A 20,902-nucleotide genomic window follows, 5' to 3' on the forward strand; every position below is an offset into this window, starting at 1 on the left:
CTAGTTCAGGAAAGTGATTAAAGAAATAAAATCTGGGATGAAAACATGGAGCACCAGGTTTCCCATTTCAAAACAGTCATATTAAAATTATTTTTATTAGCATCCCTTAGAAAAACCACAGCATAGCTTCAAATATTAATTGCATACATACAAGCGTTTTAAAAATCTCCTAGCATAATACTTTACAGAGACTAAAAATATGGACAAATATGTTAAATGGCTACACAGAGTTGACTTCCAAGATTTGAGAGATGTATGAGTTTTAATAGAAGTCTCATTTGAAATAATGAAATTAATGTTAAGCCCTTAAAAAATCAAACATAAATTGGCCTGGTGTGGTGGTGGGCACCTATAGTCCCAGCTACTCAGGAGGCTGAGGCAGCAGAATGGCATGAACCCAGGAGGTGGAGCTTGCAGTGAGCCGAGATGGCGCCAATGCACTCCAGCATGGGCGACCAAGTGAGACTCTGTCTCAAAAAAAAGAAACATGACATGACTGAAAACTATGACACTTATTTGAGCAGTGTTCTAGATGTCTGCTAGTTTCATGGATTTCACTGACTTCCCCAAGGAGAAAGTATTCTTAAAAAATGATGCCATACAATCACTGGACCAAAATTCTATCAGAGTCTACGGTTGCATAGAAAAGGAAAGAGAACAGGTTTCCAGATTCCCACTTTATGGCTTTTGACACAACTTCTGTGTGTGGGGTTTGTTTGTTTTACCTCACCTTGCTCCAGAAACAAATTAAAACAACTTACAAAATCACATAAATTAAGACTCCAAGTAAAATAAGCAAGAAATAAGGGTGGGGACAAAAAATAAAGCCAAGAATGATGTCAAAAAATGCACATCACAAAGCCCTATACACTTAATATGGGTGGGGGACCTATTTGGCTCTAATTTTCTACCAGTCAACACAGAAAGAGAAACCTGGTTACAATATCAAAAAATAAATACAGTTGCTCTGGAAAAATAGTCACAACTTTTCATACTTGACACAGTAGTCAGAGGTTTTCTCCAGGGTTATTTTGTAAGAGGTACTACATGATTTAGTAAGCAATGTCAAGTAACACTCTTACCATGTATAATAGAGGGTTTAAGGGCTGATTCTTATAATAGACTTCAGTGTAGGTATTAACACCAAATGCACTATACTAAAGCATACTTCAATAAAATATGTTAATGAGGGCCAATACTGTTTTCAAGAACTGTGAAGGATCTGAGATTTTTACCCTATGTGCAAGCTAGTTCATAGAGGCTGGCAGGAGACACAAAACACCTGGATCAAAGACAAAGGAAAGGACAGTTTAATACAGCAATAGCAGTAGCCTGAATATCAGCATTTGCACTAGTTCTAGGAGGCCAAATTCTGACAGGACAACACAAAGAGGTACAGGTGATACATACACATGCCATGGGTTGTTTTACAGAGGACGAATGACAAGCTTAGATAACTTAAATCTTTTATGATGGGAAGTGATCATGTATTCCCATTGCCCCAGAGGGAGATGTTACCTTTATTATCTGGGACAGAACACAAATTTCTGTCTTCCAAGGATATTTTATATACAAATATTCTTTACAAGATGTTCTGGAATACAGGGAGTTAGTGCCTCTGCTCATAGGATGTGCAGAAACATTAGTTACCCTTGCAAAATTGTCTCCCAACAACTGTACATTCTAGAACATACTCAAGTGTTCTCTGACATAATCTAGAACTGATCCTTAGGCTATTGGGAGGAATTGATGAATTCCATTTCATTTGACACTTACTCATCGTGTACTTATTGCATTCTTATATTCTAGGTACTAGACACAGTAGTAAAAGAGGCACAGTTCCTTTCTGTAGCGTTACTCCTCCCTAGTCTGAGGAGAGCCCTAATACTTTCAACGTCTTCAATGAACGCTCAAGTGTCCTACTAGCTAAGATAATGCAACAGTTTTTTTTTTTTTTCTGACACAATAATTAGAGATTGTGCTTCATTTGATTAGTCTCCAGTCAGTTGCAAAACTGCAAATAATGATTGCTAAGGTGGATTTGACTTTGCCTGCTGGCCACGCATAGGCCAATTCCTGAATTCCTGCTGGCCAAGCAAAGGTCAATTCCTAACTCTTGCACCAGCCCCTCATAAATGTTTTGAAGAACCAGCCTTCTTTACAATATTTCTGCTGGGTTTGTTCCCCTCAGAAAACCTGTCATTTCCTACTAACACAGTGGCCTCACTGGCTTAATGTGATGGCAATGACATATAGGAGCAGAACCAGCAGTGCCAGCTGGATAAATGTCCTAACCCGGATTGAGGGAGCTGCTTAGTCAAGTAAAAAATCAGAGATGAAAAAGACCTGTTAAATAACCCAGTCCCTCCTGTAGTCAGTGCCAGAGCATTCCTATGGTGAGAGCTTAGACCCAGCCAGCTCTAAATGACTTTAACAAGGTGCCTTCTCACACTTTATTTGGAAGATGGGGCTGTCTCTTCAATTTTTCTTTTTTTCTTTTTGGTAAGTTTTCTAACTAGAATTTCATTTGACCAGTGTTATTTAATTTTTCTCTTACTGTTTTTTGTTCAGCTACAGCACTCCAAAGAGGTAAGCGATTTTCAAAGAGTCAGTATAAACATACCAACAAAGTTTAAAGTACTTTAGTAACCCAGCCATTCCACCCATGTGTCTATATATTTTGACCAAAGTGACGTAAGGAGAAAGATTACCCATGTGGACTTCAGAGGTAAATATGCCCAGGTTAGAATTATAGTTCTACTTCATTGGGGGTTTATCATTTTCATTATTATTGTTTCCAGTGACTGCCATTTAGTAAATGCTTCCTGTATGTCAGGCTCTATGGCAACTACTTTTGAAAAACTGCTAGCAAACTTACGAAATTGGTACTGTCATGTTTATTTTAGAATTAAAATGTAGTAGTTAAGACTGGAAGCACTGTAGTTAAATGGCCTGCTTAAAAATGCCAGCACTGTGACCTTGGACTTGCACTTGACCTCTCTGTGCCCAGTTTATCTATCTGTAAAATGGGGATGATGACAATGTCTGCCTCATAGACCGTTCTGAGGAATAAATGTCTTAACATGTGTAAACTGATTTGATCAGTGCCTAACATGGAGCAAGCATTTAAATGTCATCAATATTGATTACATAGAGATGAAGTCTGCTCGAGGACAATTCATTAGTAAGTGGCATCCATTATTAAGCAGTAGAATATACTAGCATTGTCAGGACACTTAACCTTTGTTCCTCAGTTTTTCTTAATGGCAAAATGGGGATAATGCCATATCTCCTGCAGAGGCACTGGGAAGATTAAAATACAATAAAGTAGGTAAAGACTCGATTACAGAACTCAGTCCATAGTTGAGGCTCACATAGTGATAGTGCTCTCTCTATGTCTCTACATCTACATCTGTAGACTATATGTGTATACATATATGTATTATACATAATGTATAGCTTTGTAGCCATAGACTTACTCTTAAATGTTTCTCGTAATACAGGAACTACAGAATGACTCAAAATATATTTTTATGAGTTTACAGCCATTGAAAAGAAGTGGGTTGGTTTACTGGATAGTTAAAAACAGTTTCCTTCTTAATAAGGTTTTATTTTATATTTTTAGCATTTTGATAGTTTTTAATATATTATTTCTGGATTCTTTAAAATAGTTTACCAACATTTCAAAACTGCCTAAATACTTCTTCTTTCACAAATACAGATCTGCCATAATTTCAATTTTTATATCTCAGAGGGAAGAGACACAGTTACAACTTAGCAGAAAGAAAGAAATGTGATGATACGTTTTTGCTGTTGTGCTTTTTTTTTTTTTTTTTTTTTTTTTTTGGTGTGTGTGGGAAAGGGTGTGATGTCATCTTGTCTCCGCCCCCCGTGAGTAAGCCCAGGGCACAGCTAAATGCAGCCGCCCGCCTCTGTCACTGGGAGACAGTCCACTTAAATGCAGCTCCAGGGTTGCGAGGCACCCACCAGCATCATTCCCCGTGCGAGGTGGCAAATGCAACATGCTCTCCAGCTTGGGGTGTCTACTTCTCTGTGGAAGTATTACACTAGCCCTGGGAAATGCACAGAAATTGCCAAAAGGCAAGTAGCCTGATGTTTTATGTTTTAAAAATAATAGTAAGATATAGACGTTTTTAAATGTTGATTTTAAATATGATCTGCTTTACCATATGGGGGGAATAGAGTTATTCTGCAGAGAGTCAAAGTTCAAATGTTTGAAGGGGTCGCTTAAACTTTTACTTTCCCCTCCTGTTCTTTACTTTTCAATTACAGCTCTTTATTGCAAAAATGAAAACAAACTTATTACATTGAGCAGTTGTTCATCAGAGCTTGAACTGTATGCTTTCAAACTATACTACTTGTATATTGAATCATATCAGGTAAATGGATATTATAGTCTGTTAAAAAGAGTTGTTTGGTGTTTTTATCCTCCTCCCCAGAGACTGAATCAGTAGTAGCTTAAGATTCAAAAGAAGCTAATTCTGAAACCTTGAATCTTTGGTGTGAACCTCAAACATACCTGACTAGGAGGCTGAGGGAGCCTAGGGAGGTCAGACTGAAGTCCGGTCATGTGCTAATGTGTAGACACGTCCCTCCAGTGGAGTTTGGAAGGGGGCTCGATCTGTTGGACAGGACACTCCCCCTTTTCCTGGCTAAGTTGTTCTCATTTTAGTGTTGGTATTTTGTTTACAAATGTTATCAGAAGAAAATTAAAATTTCTAAATTTTGACCCTAAAAACATCCCTTTGAGCCCATCAGAACCAAAACAAGAGGCTTTTGCCTCTCCTGTCTCTGAACATAAATGTTGCATGTACTTTTGTTTCTCTGCAGAGGCACTTCTATAAGCCAATTCTAGGTCTGTGAAGGCTTTTTATGGTTGCAGACTGCTGTAGTCAGCAGGATTATGAAAAACAGGCTGGAATTTACCATACAGTCATGATGGAAAACATCAGAGGTAATGCAGAGCTGCAGGCTTGTCAAGAACCTGGTGTGCCTAAAGTCAGAAAAAAGGTTGTTAGTGTCAGAATATCCAAAAGATGATCCCCAGGTCCTCTCCCTGGGTAGTGTGCTCCAGGATCATCTTGTCCCAAGTGAAAACTGTTCTTTCCTCGGTGGGTAAAGTGAAACTTGAATCCAGTATGTGAAGGCTGAAGCGGTTGGCTAGTTGATATTTCACATGATGATGTGAACAGCAATAAAAAAGACTAAGTAAACTTTCTCAACTCCGATCAAATAATTAAAGAAAAATAAAAAACAAACACTCTTAGATATTTTTCTACCAAGAGTTTTGCTCCTTGATCACAATAAAACTGGGATTTAAATAAATCAATTATGAGCCACAAGCATGCAGAGTTAATTGGACCTACTCAAGGAATATTTAACAGTGACATATCATTTGAGAAGAGTCTGGGGGTTTTCTCAGGCTTAATACCTACAGATGACTTTTATTTAACTTTTTATTCATTGCATAGGGATGATATAACCACAACTTTGTTACTGCAAACTTCTGCAAAATCCCAGTGCTTTAATTATCATTTTGCAATCACTAGACGCAAATCTCTTGACACAATTTTTCTTTATTTATAATTGTAAAGAAAAAAAAAATACTTGTCAAAAATGGCCACAAAACTTTTGTTGTTTATTTTAAAAATATTTATAGTTTTGGTAATTTGGGAAAAAACATCAAATTATAATAATTATAAAAGAAATGGCAAGTCTTGTTTTTAATACTATGTTTTTTCTTTATTGGAAAGCTATTGAGGATCTTTTAGCTGAAGTCATCTTTTTCAAACTGTGCTCCAGGCAGAGGAGCACTCTTTGTCCTACAATGGGTAGAGTTTGGGGTGAGGGTGGAAAGGCAGCAGATTCCTGTCAATAACTTGGGGAGTCTTTATGAGGGGGGAATCACGGTAAGTGTTAGCAGTTTGCACGTTCTCAGTAAAGAAAATACAACTTTTTGTTTCTCACACTCATTTGACTAAGAATCCTCTTTTCCATAGAAGATCTATAATATCTTTTTTTTTCCCCATCAATTCATCATTTATATCAGGTATAACTCCCCAATGCATTCCCTCCCCCCTACCCCCTCCCCATGATAGGCCCCAGCGTGTGATGTTCCCCTTCCCGAGTCCAAGTGATCTCATTGTTCAGTTCCCACCTATGAGTGAGAACATGCGGTGTTTGGTTTCCTCTTCTTGTGATAGTTTGCTAATCTATAATATCTTAACAGGGGTTTGTGTGTCACAAGATACGTTTGGGGAAATGTAGAGTTTAAAAAGGAGAAAAAGGAGTAAAAGCTTTACTTTTATTCTTCCTTCTACTTTAGAGTTGGTTAAATACTATTTGTGACTTAAGAAGTGGTTAGAATTCTGGAACTAGAAAAGACATTCATGATCACTTAGTCTAGAGATTCCCAGACCTTTGGATTTATGGACCAACAAAAATACACAAATCTTTTAACATCAGGGTTCTGTTATAGAGAGCATACTTGAATTTTGCTATGTGAGGATGCTCAAAGGGGACAGGAGAGAATGCCTCGTGTTTATAAAAGTAAACCATTTTAACAGTTTTATAAAATAAATAAATTTAATTTCATAAATAAGTCCATTGTTATTTTTCTCATTTTCCCACAGACTAATGAAAAATTTATCGTATGCCAATATTTGGAAACCACTGACCTAATATAACCATTTATTTTACAAATGAAGATACCTCAAAGCAGGGCAGATTTAGTAACTTTCCCATGTTAATGGTGGAGCCAGGACTTGATACCTAGCTTCTCATTCAAAATTCATATTCTAACCTGCCTCCTGCCAGATAGGCAGGTTCCCCGACCCCAACCTTAGGAATGACATTCTGCAGTGTACATGTGAATGCTACCTATTCCTTGAATAAAAGAGATTCTAGTAAATTTCTTAAACATTACTTTAATTTTTAACATTTTATTCTAAGAACATATCTACATTTTTATGTACATATGATATATATATATATAGTTATTTATAAGAAGTCAGTTGTTATATGTGGAGTGCCTATTTGCATACCTAGCCACATACTTTGTTCTAAAAAGTAAGTTATTAAAAGATTTTTGCTTACTTTTTAAAAGCTTGGAGACTATTATTAATGGACCTTTTCTCTTCCCCACCACGAAATGACTATAGTTTTGGCAAATTATTTATTTTTGTTAGCCTCGGTTTTCTCATTTGTAAAATGGGACTAATGATAACTATCTCATAGTATTTTAGGATCAAATGAGATAAGAGACACAAGTCTGGCACATAACAGATTTACAATAAATCCTTATTGGGTCATAGAAAAGGGGATCAATGTTGAAAAACATGCACACTGAATAACACATGATCTTGTATTCAAAATGTAAGACAAATCTCTTGTAAGGTAGGAAATGAGGCGGTGTGATCTTGGCAGAAAGATAGGGTAAAGGGCTGCAGTGTTGTTCTACGTGGCAACAAGGGAAGGCTTCTACTGCATTCTAGTCTGACCACTGTCTGCCCATATGGCCAACATTACCCTGTGGAAAGCTGCACCTTTGCTTTAAGATCAACTTTTCCTTGGGGATTTGTAAGATGTCATAGACCCTCCAGGTGAGCTCCTGTTAAACTTGTTTTTCAGGAGGTGAATTAGACCATACTAGAGAAGAATTCTCACATTGTTTTATACCTTTGGAAGCCCCTGTGCTCCAGCTACCTCTCAGAATCTTTATTCTTGGCACCACTGACCTTTTTTCTTTTCCTGGCAAACAGGCTAAAATAAAAACCAGTGAGAACAATATGTAATGAAAGGAGACAACAAAATCTTGTAGTAGGAGAGCAGGCCCTTGACACACCTCTGCGTGGAAACTCCAGTATACAGAAGATTATAGTTAGCCCGAAGGCAAAGGTTATTATTTTTAAGCAAGTGTGAGAAAAACCACAGAGGAACCTCCAAGATACAAGTGTAATCAGATGACCAGAGGGCATGGGGATCTTGGGTGTGACCCTTGGGATGTGACACAGGGGAGAGGTAGCTGGCTCTTTGCTTTGGGTTCTTACCTAACAGGCTAGAAATATCTGACTTTAGGAACAAAACACAGAGCAGATGATAATCATAACAGTAACTGCCAAAGCTATTAATAACTATCACCATTACTATTGTCACAGATAACATTCTTTGAGTATATCCTGCATGTGGTAATTTAGTGCTTCATATTTTAATGTGGAAAACCTAATTAAATTATTGAAGCTCCTCCATTGTCTTTGTCTGTCTCATACTTCTATGACAAAATACCTGAGACTAGGTAATTTGCAAAGAACAGAAGTTTATTTTTCACAATTCTGGAAGCTGGGAAGTCCAAGATCAAGTTGCTGACATCTGGTGAGGGCCTTCTTGCTGCATCCTCACATGGTGGAAGGCAGAAAGGCAAGAGACAGATAAACTTCCTCCATAAGCCTTTTTATAAGGGCACCCAATCCCATTCACAGGGAAGGAGTCCTCATGGCCTAACTGCCTCTTAAAGGCCTCAGCTCCTAATACTATCGCACTGGCAACACCTGAATTTTGGAGAGAATGCATTCAGACTATAGTAGCTATGAAGCAGGTAAATCTATTATTCCCATTTTACAGAGCATAAAATTGTGCCTCAGAGCGTTTAAGTAATTTACTCCAAGTAATACAGCTAGAAAGTGGCAAAAGACTATACGTTTAATTTTGATGCAGTATTAGTTCCCTGCTCTATGTAAAGGTACATTAATTTGTTCAAGTAACAAATTATATTGGATGTATACACAGAGCACTGGGGCTAGGGAGGCAAAGCTTGGCACTTGTCTTCAGGGAGCTGACCAGCTTGTGGAGGACAAAAGGGACTGGTGTGGAAAGGGATAATTACAGTAGAGAAGGGTCATCCTTCAATGTCGGTGAAGCACAAAGCATTTTGAGAATAAAAAGGATCCAATCTGGATGAGAGGTATGAGGAATTATGAGAGAATAAGAAACCCAAATAGAGGTCTAGAGTACAAACACAAGTTGGGACAAGAAGAAGGATTGCTGAGAGGTGAGGGGCTTTCTCAACAAAGGTAGCTGCTGGCCCAGAGCCCAGGCAACCCCAGGAGCCAAAGCTCAGTGAGTGTTAAAGTACTGAGAGGGAAGCCTAGACTGAAAAAAACCGTACAAGATGTAACTGTGCTCTCCTTGTCTCTATCTGGCCTGACTCCTCATGATTGATTACAAAGAGGAAATAAAATGTTGTCTTTGGAGAGGAAGGCTCTTACATCTTGCTCTGTCAACTTTCCAGCTGCTCACCTGGCAGCTGGCTCTCCATGGAGCCCTTCCAACCTCACTTTGACAAAACAAGAATGTGTCACTCCAACAGCTCAGCCCATTTCTCCAAGGGGTGGTTGATGCTTATGGGAGGCTGCAGAGGATCCCTTCCATCTTAAGTTATGGAACATAGGATACTGGTGAGGAGTGCAAAGCCTACTTGGTGTGGTTCTGCTTTTATTTGAGTAATATATATTTATGTATTGCTGGGACTGTATTAAACAGTACATTAGAAAAAAAATGGTTCTGCTGCTAAAAAGAAGTTTAAAAACCACCAAGCAAGAAAATTACTTTAGCATCTTTTACAGCTCTAAATTTTCTTGATAGTTTTATTGATGTGTTTGTCTATCAATCATTAAAGATTATCAGTAGTCCTTAATAATTCTTAAAAGTATGATAATAATCATCATGTTTCATATCAATGGTATTTAATGCTGTGTTTATGTAAATCATCTCATTTTATCCTCACACTTGTGAAATATATTGTTATTATCTCCATTTCACAGATGAAGAACTAAGCTTAAAGAGTATGTTAGCCACCTGTGGCTGCATAAAAAATTTCCACAATAATCTTTAATCGACTGTTAATAATCCTTAATAATCAATGGTCAACACATCAAGCATAGATTATTAAGCATCTACTAGGTAAACTCAATGAGATACAGCCCCTGCTCTAGAAGAACCTTACATTACAAAGGCAAAAATTGACCAAATATAATTTGTTCTGATGCTACATTTAGAACCCAAGGTTTAAATAAACAAAGTTTTCTTGTGTTAATTATACATTCACTAGTTTAGCTTTATAGACTGCTATATCGGTCTATAAGATACTGTTAAGAATTTTTAGTATCTTCCCCTGTCTCTCTTCAAGAAAGAGAAGGGACACAGGGGAACACTTGAAAATAGAAGAATTTATCAATACAATATTATAGCAAAGACAGTGAAAATGTTATAGGTTAATGTGAGTTTACAGAAGGTTTTTTAAAGACATAAGTGAGGTGTTTAATGAAGGGAATGCCATTCAGGAGATGGGACTAATCATTCTATCTGGATCACTACCCTCAGAAAAAATTTCCCTTTTTCTGTTCCCTGATTGCAATTTATAACAGTAGGTATAAACAAGAGAATATTGAAAGTAAATAGGTGAATTTAATAAAATTGATCTCAGAATAAACATAAAATTAATAAATAGGACACTCTAATGTGATTATCTAGATTATCTAGTTACCTAGAGAGATTGCTAAACAGTCAAATAAAAACATATTTGTTAAAATGACCCCCCAAAAAGTAAAAATAAATAGTATCAGCTAAAGAAGGAACATGCTAAACATAATATAGAAAAACAATAATTGATATATATATATATTCTATTAAAATAACATTTAAAAAGATGATAAGCATATTACTATGTATCAGGCGTGGTATTTAATGCTAAGTGTTTATAAACATGTGAAATATATATTATTATCTCCATATCACAGATAAGAAATTAAAGAGTATATTAGCATAATCTCAGCACTTTGGCAGGCTGAGGTGGGCAGATTACTTGAGATCAAGAGTTCAAGACCAGCCTAGTCTACATGGTGAAACCCCATCTCCATTAAAAATACAAAAATTAACCAGGTGTAGTTGTAGGTAGCTGTAATCCCAGCTACTCAGAAAGCTGAGGCATGAGAATTGCTTGAACCCAGGAGGCAGAGGTTGCAGTGAGCTGAGATTGTGCCACTGCACTCCAACCTGGGCAACAGAGCAAGACTCAATCTCAAAGCTGAGGCATGAGAATTGCTTGAACCCAGGAGGCAGAGGTTGCAGTGAGCTGAGATTGTGCCACTGCACTCCAACCTGGGCAACAGAGCAAGACTCCATCTCAAAAAAAAAGAGTCTGTTAGTTATCTTTTGCTTATAACAAATGTCCACAAATTTATCAGCTTAAAATAACACGCATTTATTATTTCACAGTTGCTATGAGTTAGGAGTCTGAGCCTGGTTTAGCTGGGCAGACTGTCCTTTCCTTCAAGATGTCTCACAAGGCAACAGTGAAGGTACTGGCCAGAGGTGAGGTCTCATCTGAAGGTTTGCATGGGGAAGGATTCACTTCTGAGATCACATGGTTGTTAGGAGAATTCAATTCCTTGAGGATCATTGGTCGAAGGGCCTCATTTTCTCACTGACTGTTGGCCTGAGGTTGCTGTAGGTCTTTGTCACATAAGCCTTTCTATTAGGCCACTTGCTTCATCAAAATGTACACGCCCAGAAGAGTCTGCAGGTAAGATGGAGGTCACAACCTTATGTAGCCTAATCACAGAAGCCACAACCCATAACTTCTGCCATATTCTATTGGTTAGAAGTAACTCACAGGTTTACCACACAAGTTGATTGTACACCTTAGGTTATGTAAAACTCTGTCCACCACAAAGAGCTCAGTGGCTCGTAGCAAGTGATATAGTGAAACTATGAACATGGGAAATCTAACTCCAGAGAATATACTGGTTTAAGCATTAAAACTCCCTCAACTTCCTACAGAATTCAGCATTTTGTGGCAGATGCCAACATTGGCAAACTGCTAATTTGTCTCCCTCAATTGTTGAAGTTAATTATAAGAAAATCTCTGAGAATTGAAATAAATATCTTAGGAGTACAAAGTATATATTCAGTACCCGATGTGGACCTTGTTTTCTGTATACAGGAGCCCAGTCAATGCCTAAGTTCCTTTGCTGGTTTCCTCTGTGGTCCATCAAGTGTGGTTGATATCGTGTAGAGAGGCACACAGAATTCCTCCAAAATAGAAAAAATGCTTTTATCCCTGCCACCATCTTTTAAAGGAAAAGAAAAAAAAATAAGAAAAAAATTAACATATTAAGTAATTAACACCTATGAACTTGATGATACTATGATAAAAAATGTGCTTTTCTGGCCGAGCGTGGTGGCTCATGCCTGTAATCCCAGCACTTTGGGAGGCTGAGGCAGGCAGATCATGGGGTCAGGAGATGGAGACCATCCTGGCTAACACAATGAAACCCCATCTAAAAATACAAAAAATTAGCCAGGCGTGGTGGCACATGCCTGTAGTCCCTGCTACTCGGGAGGCTGAGGCAGGAGAATTGCTTGAACCTGGGAAGCAGAGGTTGCAGTGAGCCGAGATCGTGCCACTGCACTCCAACCTGGGCGACAGAGCAAGACTCTGTCTCCAAAAAAAAAGAAAAAAAAGTGCTTTTCTGAAACTTCAGTGGAGTGGCTTTTAGAGTAAATAGAAGTTACTGTAGGTCTAATTAAACTTGTGTGTGGAGAAAGAAAATACACTTTTATCAGTGGATGTGATGGAAGCAACTAGAAAGACCAAAAGAGTTTCTCTCAGATCCTGTTCAGTGTTAATAAAACAATTCTTCCATATGCTCTCGGGAAACAAAATTTAGGTTGTACACAGAAAATATTCTAACCATGACACTCGGAATCTCATAGAATGTTTAATACTAGATACCCTGTGGGTCTTTTCTCTAGCCTACAGTCTTCTCTTGTGTTGGGAAGGCCTCAAAAGCTCAGGAGGCACACGGCAGGAAAGGCTGGCTTCAAGGTGTCAGGCTACTTTGGCAAACTTCTGTGGACAGCAAGACTAAATCAGTACTTATTCCACTCCATATAATATCAGCCTGGGTTTCCTACCAAGAGCCTTCCACAGCAAGATTGTTAGAGTGTGTCCTAGGTTTCCCTCACCTGTTAAAGCCTTGACATGTATTTACAGGGATTTTGGTGAACATTTAGAAGCCTTGGAGCTGCTCTGAGGTTTAAGGTCCTCTCAGGACACACGCTATGAAGTCAGTTCAAGTTCCTTCCTGTGGAATTCTAAAGAAGGAGCTAGAAGATGTGACATTTCCGTAGATTTGTTGTCATTCTCCAGCCAAAGATCATACTTAGAAAGCCCACCCATTAGAAAACCAGGGCAAATTCACCCACTTCAAGCATCTTCTGGTCACACTAGAAATTAATTTTAGAGAAAATTGAGGCCTAATTCACATCTCACCTATGACATAGCAATTCAATATTTTCTTCATTTAATAAGTTTACCTGTGACTATAAATACTGTAACATATATCCCAATATAGGCTATAGCCCAATATATTTAATCCTGGATGCACATGAGAATACTAAAGTTTTCAAAAATATCAGTAATGCTCTGCCTCCCCATCAAATTTATTTTAAATTTGTCTAGGGTGGGATATTTATTTTAATTCCTCAGGTGATACTAATATGACCAGGGTTAAGAACTACTGATTTGGAGATTTTTGATAACTTATATGTATAAGTGCTTGATAAATAAATCTTTCTCGATGAGTACAGAGTAAAATTTAAAAGTTGCTAGTATGTTTTTCTACTATTTAAGTTTTGATTTCTGCAAATTTAAAAGTGATTTTTATTTTTATGCTGCTTTGTTCCAGGATTTTAAAACATTGTTTGAAAAAAATTTCAGAGTTCCTCCTGAAGCTGTATAAAATAAGTAAATGTGTAAAATTGAGATGAACATTTGTTTTTAGTGTTAGAACGTAAGTGCTACTCTCAGAAGCCACATCTGAGAAGTTGTGGCTGTGATTTTTAAGACCAGACTTACATTTATTCATTTTGTCATTCAATTAATAATTTTTTAATCATCACATTAGGATTACAAAGATGAATAAGACATTTCCTGCATTTAAGGGGTTTGAAATCAGTTCTATTTAAAAACACTCGGCCACACAAAAGTCGTTTAGTTTTACATGAAACTGTTGGCGTGTTAATTCTTTATCCTCATTTAACAACCGACGTTTGCAGGAGCTAAGCTGTCCTACTGGGCTGCCACGCACGGGCTTTAAGTGATATACATAGGAAGAAGAAAAATGAATTCAAATGTAATCTGTTAAGAAAAACAAAGCACCTCATGATTTCAGCGCAAAATATAAGAGTTAAGCAAATATGCAATGAATTTCCATACTCAGAAAGTACAGATGATGTAGATGATATTGAAAATAATTTAATTGTGCACATTAACATATATATTCCAGCTGATTTTTCTATCTTATGTTAAGGATAATTTTTCGGCCTGTAGCACGTCTTATAATCTGAAACATATTTAAAATGTATTCTACTGTTTCTCTAATGTAATGGAAGTTCTCTCTTCTCTGAGTAGTGGTGAATGAAACCTTGCTGAGACTTTGAACAGGAGCGCTTTGCTTACAACGTGATGCCAGGGTGGAGTTTCAAATATCCTTTCTCATTAAATACAATTCTGTGATTTTTCCATTCTGTTAGCTGATAAGAAAACATTCTGGTTTCCCAAGGGTCCTCCTGAGAGGCCACTGTGCACGTGTGTGTGGGTGTGCGAGACCTAACAGGCCTTGCTTCTCTCAGAGCAGCAGATTCTGTCGTTCAAGGAGGGGCTTGGAGTGTCTGCCAAAGTCGTGCTGGCAGCGAGCTCTGGAATTCAGTTCTGTTCCAGCTATGTCGGCAGGAGATGCAGGACAATTTCCTTCTCCTTTCACTTTCCCAGATGAAGTTAAGACATTCTGGCCAGTTAGTTTAGAGTAAGGTATCAGATGACCTGGAAGACAGTCCCTCCATTCTTCTTCAGGCACATCCTCTCCAAACTCTCCTAATGATCCTGCTGTCACAGAATTCTTCCCTAACTATTCCTTTTTACAAGAATTAAAAGGAAAATGATGCTGGGCATGCTCTGCCATATCAAGTTTACCTAGTTCGTAGTTTTGTTATGAACTGGAAAGATAGACACTGAAAATCAGCAACATGGGCTAGTGGGTAAAGTGCAGGAGTACACGTGAGCCCAAGTAAGTCATTAGGTTGGTGCAAAAGTCATTGAGGTTTTTGCCATTAAAAGCAATGGCAAAAACCACAATGACTTTTGCACCAACCTAATGCTTCACCTTTCTGAACATCAGGGTTTTTTCCTCTTAAAAAAGGAAATAATAAAAGTATCAGTCCTCTTTTTAGCTTTCATTAACAAGTAATATTCGGGTGGCATTAATGGATTTTTTGGATAGTAACCTTTTAACCGAAGTAAACAAATGTGAAGACCAGGTACATTTTTAAAACTCTTTACCTGCTGGTATAGTTTGGCTCTGTGTTCCCACCCAAACCTTTTCTCAAATTGTAATCCTCATAATCCCCACACGTGGAGGGTGGAACCTGGTGGGAGGTGATTGGATCATGGGGGTGGTTTCCCCCATGCTGTTCTCACGATAGTGAGTGAGTTCTCACGAGATATGATGGTTTTATAAGTGGTAGTTTTTCCTGCACTCTCACAAGTTCTCTCTCTTGCCTGCTGCCATGTAAGATGTGCCTGCTTCCCCTTCTGCCATAATTCTAAGTTTCCTGAGGCCCCTCCAACCATGCAGAAGTGTGAGTCAATTAAACCTCTTTCCTTTATAAACTACCCAGTCTTGGGTATTTCTTTATAGTAGTGTGAAAACGGACTAATACATCTGCCTTGGCAGTGATGGAAAGATCTAGACACTCCAGTAGCCTGGACACTGATACTGAGCAGAAAGAACACCCTGGCTGGATGTCAAAGTCTAGAGTGTCTGAGCCTGTGCTGTGGCATCCACACAGTGAAACAGGATCTGCAGAGAGGAGCCAGGGCACTGGGAGTATTTTCAACATAATTCTTGCCATGAGCATCCCACTGCAGTTCCCTCATCCAGCTCTCCCTGAAGGAGTTTGGAAGATCCTGCTCAGAGCATGTTTGTCTTTTACAGTGAAACATCTGAAAGTACAAGTTGTGGTCCTTGGTCATTTTTTTCTCCGCCTATCCTTGGGATGCAATTCCATATGACTTGGCCTGCTCCTGGATGCCTGCTGCAGTCTGTCTAGTCAGTCTGCAGGTACTGGATTAGTCTGATTGCGTGACTCTTTTTCTGCACTCCCTCTTTTCGTTCCTAATCCTTCTCTTTCCTAAACTTTCATCCTCCTTCTTCTGCCCCTCCTTTTTGTCCCTTCTCTCAACATGATGAGAGTCTTCAGAGCATTCTCCTGGCTTCCACCCCCAGCCACTCCTGCTGACCACTTTGGCCCATGTCCTTGCCTCACAGCTGACTCCTCATCTGTTTGGATGTGGCAGGAATTATCCTTTGGAAGACAATGCACACTTTATTATCTTTTTAAAGGCAAAAGTGTTGTTTCTATGTCATGCAAAGTATTCCACTTGGTTGAAGAATATCATTGCTTCCTGTTCATTTATCTTGGCATGACCAATCTTGGAAGAGCACACATTTATATTCATTTGATCAGTTCTGTGTATATCATATTAGACAGACCATAACTGTATATTCACACCATAGCATTCCTAAATGGCTTTGGTTATAACATAAATCACTATGTCCCTTGAAGGGTGGCAACAACATATGCACAATAGCAGTCAGACATTATACTGTTCTTTTGTAAAGCTTGTTTTCAGTTTATTCTGGATGTTTGTTCTATTGTAGTTGGAGTTTGATATTTTGAAGAACTTGCAGAGAATTCTGCTGTTTTCCAGTGGATCTTTCATTCAAATGTCATATTTCTCTTCATTTTTCTTGTAACCAATATTTCCATGAAACTGAGTTTCTGTGTAAAGTGTGCCCAGGAAATGGTGATCCTGTAATTTGCGACTAGATCACAGTTGCAGGCATTTAATACCATTTCAATATATAAACCTCTTTCTTTGATCTCCATTTCTCTGGCTGGCTGTTTTTGCTATACTCAATGGATGACTTCCAAATTTTCCTCTCACTCTTTGTTTATAACCCTCTTCTTTCCCACTTGCGTGTCTTCTCAGGTTCTAATTCTTGTGCTTGGAAGACCCTCATGATCTCTGCTATGGTAACTTTATATGTTCTATTGGCTTTTAGACTTTTACATTATAACCCATATTAATAGTGAATACTGGAAAAAATGTGTATTTCAGTGAGCTTTCCAAATCCAGGTGTGTATGTGTTTGCACATACGCATGCCATGTTGGATTGTTGTGCTGGTTCATCTTGTGATACAAATAAAAAACAAGGGAGGCTGAGGCGGGAGAATGGCATGAACCCGGGAGGCAGAGCTTGCAGTGAGCCGAGATCGCACCACTGCACTCCGGCCTGGTAGACAGAGCAAGACTCTGTATCAAAAAAAAACAAAAAACAAAAAACAAAAACAAATAAGAAATAGATGAAAGTCCTACAAACCGACTAAATTTGGTGTGACACACAATGAATTTTTGAATGAATCAACATATTGGCAGTAGCATGGTTTAGAGTTTTGCTCTAATGTATAACAACCTAGTTGCAAAATTCTTTATAGACAGTCTTTCAGCAAAGCAAGTGATTTGGAACATTATCCCATTTTATGAACAACTCAAATTTTAAATATTGATATTACAACTGAGTTACCAGAATGACTAATAAGAAATATCATTGGATTACTTAGAGAATTAACAATACTTCATAGGACAGGTTAGACAAAATTCCTTCTCCATATGTTGTTGGCAATAAATCCCATTTTCACAGATTTTCAAAAACATGTCAGTGCCTTTTCAAATATTTTCATGTGCCTTTCTCAGTTGTTTACAAGGAATGTGCATTGAGTCTTAGGAAAAAAAAAAAAAATCCCATAAATTTGTCAACTGAATTGCATTATATAACACTTGTTCTTAACTGGCCATTCAATGCAAACATCTGTTTTCACTTACGTCGGAAAATTAAGACAACAAGTATTTACTGTGGTGTTTTCCAAAGTCGTCATAACCCATGGCTCAGATGTCATCTGTAAGGTTTCTGTGGTGTCCCAGAAACATCCATTTCAAACATTCCTTTTCATGGTTGGAGGTTGAGAGGCCACAAAGGGACCACAGATGTTAACACTAAATAAATTTCCTGTGAATTATCAAATAATTTAAAAGGCATTAAAGGATAAGCATTAGCAGAATAAAGATCCTATTAGGGATATCTGTTTCCATGGACTTTCTTATTTTGTGAGAGTAATTCTTTCTTTTAAAAACATGGCAAGAAACATTTACCTCTGTTTGTTAGCTCTGAATCTAAAATCTCTCTCCCACCTACCCTTTTTCATTTATGAACTTGCATTCTACATCTACAAGGCCTGGTTGTGGAAGATAATTAGATGGAAATAAAGAAATTTTATGACTTGCCATTGTTTTATTGAAATATGGCTATTTAACAAACCTGGAGATAATTACTCTCACTCACAGTGTATGGAAAAGCATAGAATCACTGAGTGCAGTGGTCCTCCAGCTTCAGCAAGCATCATAATCTCCTAGAGGGCTGGATAAACTCAGAACACTGGGCTCCATCCCCAGAGTTTCTGACTCAGTAGATCTGAGGTGGGGTGGTCTGGAGAATTTGCATTTCTCACAAGTTCCCAGATGATACTAGCAATGCTGGTCCTGGGATCACATTTTGGAAACCACTGACTTAGTGAATCTGCTAAGTATGCAGAGTCCTGCCTCCCCTAACCTCCTTGCCTTTCACTCCCCCCACCCTTACTATACTCACATCAGATTCTGATTCAGTTGTTCTGGTAATCTGCATGATAAACAACTATCACTGATGATTCTCATGAGATTAACCATGCATTGAGAAATAATGCTGATCTCTTTATATAATCAGTACAAAGCACTCAGGTACTACTTTGAAGAAAGTGGATAATACAAACTTAGCTACCTTAGTTCTAGAAATTTGGAGAATCTGTGCTTTCTGTTGTTGAGTATATGATACATATCTGTAGAGAAAAATTTAGCTTGATAGAGTGAGACCCTCTAGTTCTTGAGATGAACTTGCTGGCTGCCTTTTATAATTAGAAACTATTTTTTATCATAGCTAGCTGGAGCCCTGGGCAGCACTTGCTTAACGTAACCTTGTTTGGTGGTGAGTAATGTTTAAAACTTCAGCTGAGAGATTTTGGTGACATTATGAGTTATTAGTGGGAGTCATTCCACTTGTGTATATGTATTAAAGTTAATGCCTAATATTAACCAGAGGCATGTGTTAAGTGTAACCCAAATTCAAGAAAACTCACTATAAAGTATGGACAGTTTACTTTACTAGGTCAATGAAGAAAGACACAGTTGTGACACTAAAGATGAATTTGATACTTCATGTGAATGTTTTCTGTCATTTTGTCTTACATAGAGTGTTAGTCAGCCCTTCAGCTAGAATTGGACATCAGCCTATTGTTGAGCATTAGCTGTGACATTTGCACTTGGCAGCCAGCTGAAAACATTGTGTGTGTAGCTTGCAGGTTAGAGTTTCTTTTCTTAAGCTCAGGGGAGCCATAAAACCCTTGAAGTTGTATGCAGACTAGTACAGTTGTGGGTATGTGCATTTTCAGGAGTGTTGGTCTTTGGATATTGAGCTTCTTGAAAAAGTCTAAGTGCTGATAAAACTTAAGAACTGTCTAGACAGATGTCTTTTACTAAGCAAGAATTAGGATGGGTGAAGTGAAGGGCTGGAATTACTACTATATGCATAGATCATGCAGAGAGGACCTTGAGATGGTCCATGAAAAATCTCATACTTTGTAACTAAGACGTGAGCACACAGTTTATTTTATGTCATTTCTTTTGATGTGGCACAAAAAAAATTTAAGTGTGGTAGTATCCAAGGTGGCCCTCAATTATTCTCACCTGCTGTCATTCATGCTCTTATATAGTCCCCTTGCACACTGAATCAAGGTTGGGCTGTGTACTCATTAAATATGGAAAAAGTGAAGTGAAAATATGTAACTTTCAGAGGCTAAGTCATAAAGGATATTGCAGTTTACACCTTGTTCATTTTCTTGGATCACCCAATCTGGAGAAAACCAGCTGACGTGTCCTGAAACTCTCAAGCAGACCTATGGAGAGGTCCACACCATGAAGAGCTTAGACTTCATGCCTATATCCAGCACAAATTTGCTAGCCATAGGAGTGAGCCATCTGGGAAGCACATCTTCCAGCCCCAGTCAAGCCTTCAGATGATGGTAATCCTGGCCAATATCTTAACTGCAACCTCATGAGAGATTCTGAGCCAGGACTGCCCAGTTGAGCTGCTCCCAAGTACCTGATCCACAGAAACTGTGTGGATGATGAATGTTTATTGTTGATTAAGTCACTAAGCTTTGGGTTAATCTATTATACAGCAATAGATAACTAATGTAGGGAGCATATGTGATGCCTTTTTAATTTTAAAGGACTATTTAAATGGAACAAAAACAGAATGAGAAATATAAATAATCTTATCTGTTGGCATATGGATTTGGAAATGTAGTTTTGCCTATGGGCAAAAGAAAATTGGAAATAAATACAGGAAGAGAATTTTGGGATCAATTACCTTTTCCAGGACCACAAAAAACTGAGCATAAATGCTGATTAAAGAGTGATTGGAAAAATACATGAACAATTATCCTTTTAAAAAAATTCATAGAAAATGTTTGGTAGTTTAGAGCAGCTAAAGGACCATATCTCCTGAGGCCTTCATAGATGGCCTTGTCTTTCATTCCAGAGGCCATCTTAGGACTGGCCTTAGGCCAAGGGTGTGGATCTGTACTGGTCCTGCTATCATTTAGAAGA

At 38.1% G+C, this 20,902-nt stretch overlaps 1 protein-coding gene across 1 annotated transcript in view; it reads left to right on the forward strand.

The window, feature by feature from the left end:
• The first annotated feature begins 3,891 nt into the window (after positions 1-3,891).
• The window catches only part of LOC105521031 (target of Nesh-SH3), a 117,180-nt gene continuing 100,169 nt past the window's right edge, over positions 3,892-20,902 (forward strand). Inside the window, exon 1 of the mRNA XM_011955049.1 lies at positions 3,892-4,101. Within this exon, the coding sequence (XP_011810439.1) occupies positions 4,023-4,101 (79 nt within the window). The 5' untranslated portion in view covers positions 3,892-4,022. The remainder of the gene's footprint in view (positions 4,102-20,902) is intronic.

Source organism: Colobus angolensis, unplaced genomic scaffold (genome assembly GCF_000951035.1).
Source record: "Colobus angolensis palliatus isolate OR3802 unplaced genomic scaffold, Cang.pa_1.0 Scaffold393, whole genome shotgun sequence".
Classification (NCBI taxonomy): Eukaryota; Metazoa; Chordata; class Mammalia; order Primates; family Cercopithecidae; genus Colobus; species Colobus angolensis.